Source organism: Sander vitreus, chromosome 5 (genome assembly GCF_031162955.1).
Source record: "Sander vitreus isolate 19-12246 chromosome 5, sanVit1, whole genome shotgun sequence".
Taxonomy (NCBI): domain Eukaryota; kingdom Metazoa; phylum Chordata; class Actinopteri; order Perciformes; family Percidae; genus Sander; species Sander vitreus.
In genome coordinates this window covers 26,299,912-26,310,031 of record NC_135859.1, presented here as the reverse complement: position 1 = coordinate 26,310,031, position 10,120 = coordinate 26,299,912, and the positions used below count along the sequence as shown (strand labels likewise).

At 37.8% G+C, this 10,120-nt stretch overlaps 1 protein-coding gene across 1 annotated transcript; it reads right to left on the bottom strand.

The window, feature by feature from the left end:
- Positions 1-71: 71 nt before the first annotated feature.
- Positions 72-8,784, bottom strand: LOC144518530 (alpha-N-acetylneuraminate alpha-2,8-sialyltransferase ST8SIA3-like). Its single transcript, XM_078251271.1, has 4 exons — positions 8,104-8,784; positions 6,512-6,634; positions 5,320-5,877; positions 72-4,454 (listed from the first exon to the last, which is right to left on the bottom strand). The coding sequence occupies exons 1-4, from the start codon at positions 8,259-8,261 to the stop codon at positions 4,172-4,174; spliced, it is 1,122 nt and encodes a 373-aa protein (XP_078107397.1). The 5' UTR covers positions 8,262-8,784; the 3' UTR covers positions 72-4,171.
- Between the last annotated feature and the right edge of the window lie 1,336 nt (positions 8,785-10,120).

The window sequence follows — 10,120 nt, the reverse complement described above, 5'->3', positions numbered from 1 at the left end:
GGCCAAATATTGTAGTTACAGAGTGAATTCCTCTCTTAACATTTGTTGTTTGTGATGTTATTTATTCACAGACTTTGCATTGTAAGAAGTGAGAAAGCGGAGATAGAAGGGTACAATAATTCAAAAACGTATGTAGTAAATGAATACAGGTATTGTTGTAAAGACAAAGACAAAAAAAGAATCAATTATCATCTAAAAATGGGTTATATCAGAGAAAAATACTGTTTTTATTTTACACATTGAGGCATTGATGGAAGGACTATGCAGGCACATAACATATATTTTATATGTATAATCAAAAAACATTTAAGACATGGTTATATTTCTTATGTAGATGATCATTTTTGTTAGAACAACCAAGATAGCAAAGTCACTTACATGATTTATGACTTTTTTACGACATGTACATAAGCAGCCAAGCTTTTTAATGCATTATGGAACAAAGTTGCCATGCAGATAGAACACAAGTACAAGAATGTTAAAGGGTTGTTGGAACAAATCCTGTATAGTGCTGCATTTGGAATAAAGACATTTTATGTTTAGGTTTAGGTTATGTAATGCACAAAAAGCTATACTGTTATTCTGACTGGAAATACAATCCTCACAGACTTTTGTTAGCATCATTATTGTTTACACACATTCTACACATTGATTTTGATTTCATTAATAGAGGAACTTAAAATGTCCTGCATTCATGTCAGTGGATTTATCAAACAAATCGATCTATAGGAGGACATTCATGGAGTCACAAATAACTTTCACCACATTACTTTGGCTGAAGCCAAAAAAAGCAAAACGTTTTAAAAGGATTTTTGTGCCACAAAATGTGATCTTCAACATCAAATTCAACATCAAAAAGGGATACTCCATTTCTCATACAATAATAGTCGTCGTTAGTTGTCGTACAGCTTTCAAAATCCTAAATCAGTCTGTATCAAGCTAACATTTCTCCTCCACATGGTCTTTGGTGTAACTACAAAACATTCCTATGGGACCACAGAAATTATCCTTAAATGTACACATCTATGACATCAATTAAATTGCCTAAAATTCAAACTTTTTCATCAGATAGGTGATTTCATGGTGGTGACTGCACTGTGAGTTGGAGACGAGACACAAAAGTTAACCATCTGAAATACTCATCTTGTGTAAAAGAGACTGACAAAAAAGGCTTTGTGTGGGACGGGATGCCGGGCAAAGGCCTACCACGCTAAATCTGAAGGAGCACAAAAGCACACACTACTATCTGGTAAGTGTGAATGGCTGCATTGCTCTGTTTAATAAACCTCAGCCAGAGTTTGCAACAAGGAGCACATTGCAGAGTCATGAGACGAATCATGTGGCCAGCATTCAACCCCCCCATATCCACCAGTCTGCAGTCTGGCATGACGGGGTGGACTGTTTTTGAGAACCCAAGGTTACCTACAATTACAAAAAATAAAGCTTCTTCATTTTTAACTTGATCTGTAGAGGTTTGGTCCCATGTGGAATATTTTAGGGTTCTTTTTGTTAGCCTTGAAACGTCTCATACAAAGACACTGGTGATAGTCTTAAGGAATACACCATTAGGAATACACACAAATGCAAAGAACTACATTTTTACCCCACAACAATCTTCAAAAAGGTTGTATAAAACTAGCCTAAAAGATTTGTTAGTGCCTCACATGCAATGTCATTTAAATGGATCATGCTCTTCATATTAGATGCAGTAAGTCATATAACATTCATTCATCCTCTGTTTTATGTCACACATATTGGAATTAATATGGTAACATGATGAATAAATAACTAACCCTCCCATTGTCAACAAAAGCTCTGTAATACATACTGTATTTTCTTGCTTAGTATTTTTATAATTTAAATAGTGGTAAACCTCAGGCTCAGTTGTTTGTATTGAAGAAACTGTCCAAAATATTGTATTTCCTAATGTTTTTTACCACACTAGCGCCGCAATTTAGGTCACAAGATGGTCTGGTACCCTCTGGTCAAAATTTTAATTTTTTGCCCCGTTATTGGTAAGAATTGTAAAATCATCTCTTCCTTTTTCCATTGAGCCAACAGTTTTATTTTCTGGAGCTGGTTGCAGCTGTTCGTAAATTCAAACTTAGTTTGTTTATTAAATAAAAACGTTTTTTTCATTACACCAACTAGTTAGTTTGCTTATATATGACCTGTTTAGATTTAAGAGTAAAAAAGATTATATTGAATTTGACTAATCTGAACTGTGCAATAATGTAAACTTGGGAGATTTTAAATTGCACTTCACAAAAATACCTCAAATTACAAAATGATATGCCACTAACTTTTAATGACTGAATCACATCAGCTAAGTTAGCATAAACAGATATCTGCCAATTGTGATAAACTGCATGAATACTACTAGCTTCATGAATACTACTCGCTTAACTTAACATATAAAACATATTTAAAAGGATTGGCAGTTGTTTCCCGCACTAAAACCTTAACCTTTGGAAGTTAGCCTATGTTAGAGCCTACATTAATAAAGGCTTTACTTTACTAGCTAAGATATTTGATTTAAAGGAATACGTTGACAGTTTGGGAAATACACTACTTTGCTTACTTGCGAAAGTTAGTTAAGAAGATCGACACCACTCTCATGTCTGTATGTTGAGTATGAAGCTGGAGCCAGCAGCCGGTTAGCTTAGCTTAGCTTGGGAACTGGGAACTGAGGAAACAAGGAACTGAGGAAAGAGCTAGTCTGGCTCTGCCTGAAGATAACAAAATACGGAACCCCAAAAGCTCAGAATTCAAACTTTATAGCTCGTTTGTTTAATTCATACAAAAGAAGCGTGTAAAAAGCGAGTTTATGGTTAGCCGGAGCAGTGACTTCCTGACATCTTTTCATCACCGCAAACTTGCAAACACGATTTTAAAACTAGCTCGTAGTTAATTATGAAGCACAAACTCAGTAATGGATTTACGAATAGCCGGTGCAACCTAAGCCCCAGTTTGTGACTCTCATGTTTTGATATTGTATTCGACTTACAGAACTAAGCACGTGATTTTCTGAAAAATCAATAATCAGAACATTGTTTAACGAAACTTAACAGAAGGTATTTCCAGAATCCTCAAAGACTCTCAAGAAATGTCCTTGCTCAATTTGTACTTTCTATTATTTAAAAATTTCCCAAAAAATAACGTTTTTTAAATTTTTCTCATGTTGTAAAAGATCAATGAGATTTTTGCAATAGCAACCTGGGAAACAGGTTAAAAATCTGTTTTTTAAATTGTGCAGCGGACTAAATATTTCTTAAACCAGATGGTTTGAGGATTCAGGAAATACCCTTAGTGTTGGTGAACAACATTTGGGTATTTGTTGTTTTGTTTGTGTGAGTTGAATGTAGCCACTAGTGTGGCTATAGACTTGTAGTCTTGTTGGGAGATATTTTTAAATGTCTTATAGTCTCCGAACCTAATGTAGGTCAATACCACTTTCTATAATTCAGCATTTTAATGGCAACACACTATCCATTGTCCATGAATTTATGGCTTATTGTTGTAATGTCAAATATTATTCAAAAAATTTTAAGAATCTCAACAAAATTTGAAGTGGACAGTTACACTGTCTACAGGTAAAGTCTTGTAAACAAATACCATCTTCCAGAGCAGTGCCGATTGTCTGACACCTCATGGGGGGCAAAAAGGCCTGAAACAGGAACTGCTCCTCTCTTGAGGCATCAAATTTGATTACATAAACACTGATCTAACTCCTTCCCTGAGATTAGGCAGTGATTTCTGTCTACAGAATCAGTATACTGTTGTTAAAGGCGATTATTCAATCAATACTGTGTTAAACACAACTGGACGATTCGACTGTTTGTTTTGAATCCCCCTGCAAACTCCAGTTAAAATAGTTTGAGCTGTTTAGCCACGGCCGGCAGCCATGCACAGGACAGTAATGGAAGCAACCGAGCAGCATAAAACGTCCTAACTGTGTAGTGCTGAAGACAACAATATACCGAATAAATGACTAACAACACTGTGGTAAGTCTGTGACATCTTCATGTAAAATTACAGCAGGATGTGAGTGTGTGTTTTGTCGTAAATTGCCTTAGCACTTCTCATGCATTGTGGGTCACAGCAGACGTTTGAGCTGAGCAGATGTATCTGGGTCTCTGAAGTTACCTCTTAAAAACCCTCCATCGTATGTCTAAGAGCAGTGCGTCAGGCTGAGTTTAATCACGCCTTCTCTGTGCAGCTTGTAGAGCAACTTGAACTCGCTGGGCAGCTGGTGGGTCTCCTGCCACTTGGTGGTGAATTTGGTCCCTTTCTTGTCGTAGTAGTGGTAAGGCAGATCCTTGCCCGAGTTGGGGTCCCAGCCGAAGGGCCAGAAGCCGTAGAGATGGATCTCGTCGCACATGGCGGAGGCCAGCGTGTACATTAGGATCCCAGTGCTGAGACGTTTGGGGGAGAGGTTTTTAGTCTTCCAGTATCTGTGAGGGAGAAAAGACAAGTCAGTCATCCAAAAATCTGAAATTAAATTCAAAATCCCTTTTAAAGTAGAATACCAGGATTAATCCTTCATTCCCCTAATCCCCATAATCCCACTTTCCTTATGACTATGCAGTGGTGGAAACAACCACAAAGTACATTTACTCAAGTGCTTAAGTGCAAATTACTTGTACTTTATTTGAGTATTTACATATTTTGCAACGTTATACTCCACTACATTTCAGAGAGAAATATTGTACTTTTTACTCCACAACAGCTTTGATTACTTTTCAGATTTCAATTGAAAACAATCCAAATTTGGTGATTTTGAACATAAATGTTTGCGATAAACTGAAGGATGATGTGTTCATTTAAGTGTTAAATATCCTACTTCTTCAGCTAAATAAATTATTTAAAACCCTCTTGGATCAGCTGGTAAATGTGTCGTCACAAAGCTGAAAACAGGGCTGTTTTTCTGAGCTCATGAAAAGTTGACATTTTAGAGATACGTGGTTCTCAGAGGACAGCGACAAACATTTGATGATCTTAAAGACAATGATGTATTACTGTAAATTAAACTACCCAACAGTATATGGAGTTAAAATTAGCACAGCCTTAAACATCTTCAGCAGTAAAATGCAACAAACACATTAATCCAGCAGTAATATTAATAAATAAACATCATATAAAATAGTTAAACACTGACATATTGCTGCAGAATAAGTACTTTTACATTTTGCTGACACTTACATAGCCTACTTTTACTTTTTATTTCCAAAGTTGCGGCCCTGATCATACTTTCCAGTTAGCTTTATAAGTCACGTCAGTTGACAAAATCTGAACCAACAATCAGATCAACACTCTTACTTGTTGACATCGTGCATGATGTTTCCCGGCCAGGCCAGTTCGATCTTCAGTTGTTTCTTGTGCTCCACAAAAAAGTCTACCAGGGTCCTGGTTACTGTCGCTGAGGTATGAAGGAAGAAGGCAGGGATCCACAGGATGGCTCCCTCCAGTTTCTTCAGGTTGAGGAAGAAATTATTCCTGTCTTGAATGGTCAGCAGGTTATTGTAGTACCTCTCCAGGATGCTGGGGTTAAAGGTGGTCAGGTTGGTCTTCTTGCCCACGTCCTTGGAGTAGAACTCCGTTGGGGCGAAGTTGCAGCGGAAGACAAAGTCGGCCTGGTCGATCTCTGGGCCGCAATGGCTTCCTGTCAGGATGCCGCTGTTGCCCACCACGGCACACATGCTGTAATGCTTGTTATGGATGGGAGAGGTGTCTGGGAGCAGTGATTTCAAGTTGTTGCTGATGGAGAAGACGTACTTGTGGCTGGAGTAGTCAAAGTGCATCAGCTGGCCAACACGCACACTGTTCTTTGTGAGGGAGAAGTTGGTGGGAATGTCGATGTAGCTGAAGATATCTTTCCTGAAAAGAGAAAAACACTAACACTGTGACAGGCAGTAGCGGGATAAATACTCAGATCTTTTACTTAAGTAGCAATATCACAATGTATACTATGTTGCAAGTAAAAGTCCTGCATTGGGCACTGTTACGTACTATATTATTATTCATGCATTATTACAAAAGCAGGATTTTACTGTTGTAAATGCTTGAGGTGGAGCTAATTTTGAACAATTTTGTATCAGACTGCAACTAATGATGATCTTCATTATAGAATAATCTGTTGATCATTTTCTTCATGAATCGATTGATTGTTTGGTTTGTAAAAATTCAAAAAAATAGTGTGAAATGAGGTCACATTTACGCAAAGTGACACCTTCCCAATCCTTTGTTTGTCCAACCAACAGTCAAAACCTCAATTATTAAAAACATATTAAAATTATTAAAAGGAAAAGCATTTTCTCACATTTGAGAAGCTGAAAAAAATGACTGAAACAATCAAAATAGTTGTCAATTAATTTTCTATCGTCTAATCGTTTCAGCTGTACTTGTTAGTGTGATTTATAACAAACCATTATATAGTAATAATATAATATAAAGTAATTAAAGTTATCAAATAAAAGCAGTGAAAAGAAGAAAGAAAATTAACATCGCTCACCTCTGCTGATAAAAAGCTGTCTTGTTGAACCTCCATTTGGACGGTTTTCCCTGGAGCTCCTCATTCAGGGCGTTAGTTAAGGGGATGAAGGAGGGGTCCAGGAAATTCATGGCAAACTGAGACCTGAGAACAACAATCATGAGAAATGTAATTCTGAGACACCCTTGTGATCCATGTGTGAACTACTCACTTGTTTTTGTTTATTCTTGTCTTATAGGGATATAAAGGTATTCAGATGGTTTTCTTAAATCAGGAGATCCACACACATCTGTTTGGTTCTTATGAGAAGCCAAGGAGTTTTCATAAAACCACCAACAAGCGATAATGTTGGCCATTGTCAGGTTCTCTATGGAAATCATCTGATTCTGATTCTCCATGTTTTACATTTTATTTTTAAATGAAATGCTTTTTAATATTCAAATGCAGCAGCCAGTGGAAACCTGAAACCATTTTCAAATATTAGATTATACACCATTAATAACAAGAACTTTTGGGTTGCCAGTTTGTGGAAAATTCCTTTGACTGGTTGGACCGTTTGACCACTTATACCTTCTGGGAAAGAGCTGCACTGGATCTGCACCAAAATCCATTTATCGACAGTTTCATTTACAGTCTGACATTTACAACTGCAGATTGAAAAACCCTTTCTTAATGACATATGGGCAATGAGTTACCGACATTTATAACTGCATTATTGACAAATATAAAGGAACACTTCAACTTTTGGTACTTTAAGTTTGATGCTGATATTTTTGTAATTTGTGAATGCAGGACTTTTACTAGTAACAAAGTATTTCCACACTGTGGTATTGCTATACTTTTGCTTATAAGTAGATCTGAGTACTTCTTCCACCACTGATTTTGATTGAATTTGAGGTACATGTAAGAGCATTGTAATGTTGTAGTTTGTCAATATGGAGCCAATTTCAGACACTTTATATACTACTAGGTAGATTAGTATTATTGTATAGCATCAAATCATAAAATCATAGGCTATATTATATGTTATTTTTTATAATGAAAGTGTAGAGGTGTAAAAAGTACAACATTACCCTCTGAAATGTCGTGAGCATTACCTCTAAATTGCATTAAGCACAATACTTGGGTAAATGTACTTTCCACCAGTGTAAGCAGCATTATATGTTTGATACATGTAAAATATTGATCTTCAAACTAAGACGTAACTACAACTGTCAGATGAATGTAGCGGTGTAAAAAGTAGGCTACAATACATCCCCTGAAATGTAGTGAGCAAGTGGGCTACCTCATAATTGTACTGTAACAGTACCTGAGTAAATGTACCACCACTGTGAAGCACAACAATTGATGGATGTGATGTTGCTGATGATGCAAACGTTTACATTACAAGTACTTCACGACATGCATCGCCCATGGCAACAACATCAGCACCTCGGACAGCTCACTGTTTGTTTAATTGACAGGAAGCATTCGGCCCAAATGTAAGTGAAAGTGATGTGTTGAGCTTGTGCATCACATCCAGGTTGTATCGTGCAAACAAGGCCTGTCTCTGTGTTTATATTGACAACGATGCTTATCTGCATCACATCAACTAAACTATAATTATCACTCACCGAAATCCTGCGTGGAACATAATCCTCGGGCCCCCCATGTAATATTTAGAGGAGGTGAAGAGGCTGTCTTTTCTCAGGGACACATAGCTGATGAGCGACAGTATGAGCACAGCGACGCACAGAATAACCAAACCCAGGGCCTTGGCGATGCGGACCATCTTGGGAGCGTTTTCATTCCCTGTACGTAGCTTCAGCGAGGCGTTGGCCTATGTTGTCATCTCCGGGTCTACACACTGCCTGTCTGCAAGATACAGACAAACTGGCTCTCATGGGCTCATATAATCGTATCAAATGGGCGGCTGGTGGTGCTAATCGGCTGCATGGTGAAGATGCCGCGGCTCGGTCCGCTCTCATTCCCCCTGACTGCTGCTTCTTCTTCTGCTGCTGCTGCTTCTGCTTCAGCTTCACACTCCGCTGCGACTCCCCTCCAGGCAGCCGGTTTAATCATGGAGATGGAGCAGAAATGCGTGTCAACACAGCCAGCCAGCTAAAAGACAAGCCCCGTCCACCACCAGCAGCAAAATCACAACCACCTCCACCCCTTCACACACACTCTCTCTCTCTCTCTCTCTCTCTCTCTCTCTCTCTCTCTCTCTCTCTCTCTCTCTCTCTCTCTCTCTCTCTCTCTCTCTCTCTCTCTCTCTCTCTCTCTCTCTCTCTCTCCCTCTCTCTCTCTCTCTCTCTCTCTCTCTCTCTCTCTCTCTCACACACACACACACACACACACACACACACACACACACACACACACATAGTGCGTTTCACTATCTTTGTGGGGACCCGTCATTGACATAATGCAATCCCTAGCCCCTTACCCTAACCTTAACCATCACAACTAAATGTCTAAACTTAACCCTTACCCTCACCCTAACCATAACCTAATTCTAGCCCTAATCCTAAAACCAAGTCTTAACCCTCAAACAGCCCTTTGAAGTTGTGGGGTCCAGCATTTTGGCCCCACAAGTATACTGTATTCCCGGTTTTTGGACCCCACGAATATAGTTAAACAAGAACACACACACACACACACACACACACACACACACACACACACACACACACACACACACACACACACACACACACACACTGAGCCAGGCTTCTCCGCAGCTCCCAGCATAAAGGAAAGCTTGTCCAATAATAAATTGAATGTGATAGAAATGCAATGGGGGAAGAAAGATCTCCAAATATCTCCAGTCAAATAGGCTAATCTAATGTGTACCCTCTGATCTCTAATATAAGGCATTACTCAAGTAAATATGATATACTTGTACTGGAATTGAGTATTTCCATTTTAAACTATTCTACTCCATGACATTTCAGTGGCAATTATTGTACTTTTTTCTCCACTAACTTTAGTTACTTTGCAGACTTAGCTTTTTAATACAAAATATAATCAACAAAGAAATGTATTATTATAGTTTAAGATAAGACTTTATTGATCCCCAGGGGAGGAGCAGTATCTAAAGTTAAAAAGAAAATTTAAATGTGCCTCACCTTTACCAGCTGCAACATTAAAGTGATGAACACGTGAATGCATCAATAAGCATGATGCAATAATATATATACATTATCCTGAAATGGGCCATTCTGCATGGTGAGTACTATTACTTTTGGTACTTCAAGTTTATACTTTTGTAATTTGTGAATGCAGGACTTTTACTAGTAACAAAGTATTTCCACACTGTGGTATTATTGCTATACTTATAAGTTTATCTTACAAGTAGATCTGAGTACTTCTTCCACACTGATTTTGACTTTGAATTTGAGGTACTTATAGCCTACTTTACTTAAGTATTTACAATTTATGGAAGGAAAGGGATGTACTTTATACTTCACTTCATGTTTCACAGCAAGTTAGTAGTTAGATTGTAGATTTAGATTATAAATATAAAATTAAATCAAGTAAATTATGATGTATTAATCATTTTATAAACTAAGCTGGAGCAGTGCATGAAGTAGTTAAAATTAGCTCAATGTTTACCAGGTGCAACATTAAAATGATTTAAACAGTGCA

What these genes read in the sequence shown, in the direction of transcription:
- LOC144518530 (XM_078251271.1), bottom strand. Translation starts at nt 8,261, where the DNA reads ATGGTCCGCATCGCCAAGGCCCTGGGTTTGGTTATTCTGTGCGTCGCT. An exon ending in ACAGCTTTTTATCAGCAGAG is followed by an intron (nt 5,878 to 6,511) that starts GTGAGCGATGTT and finishes TTCTCTTTTCAG; the next exon opens with GAAAGATATCTTCAGCTACA. An exon ending in ATCATGCACGATGTCAACAA is followed by an intron (nt 4,455 to 5,319) that starts GTAAGAGTGTTG and finishes TCTCCCTCACAG; the next exon opens with ATACTGGAAGACTAAAAACC.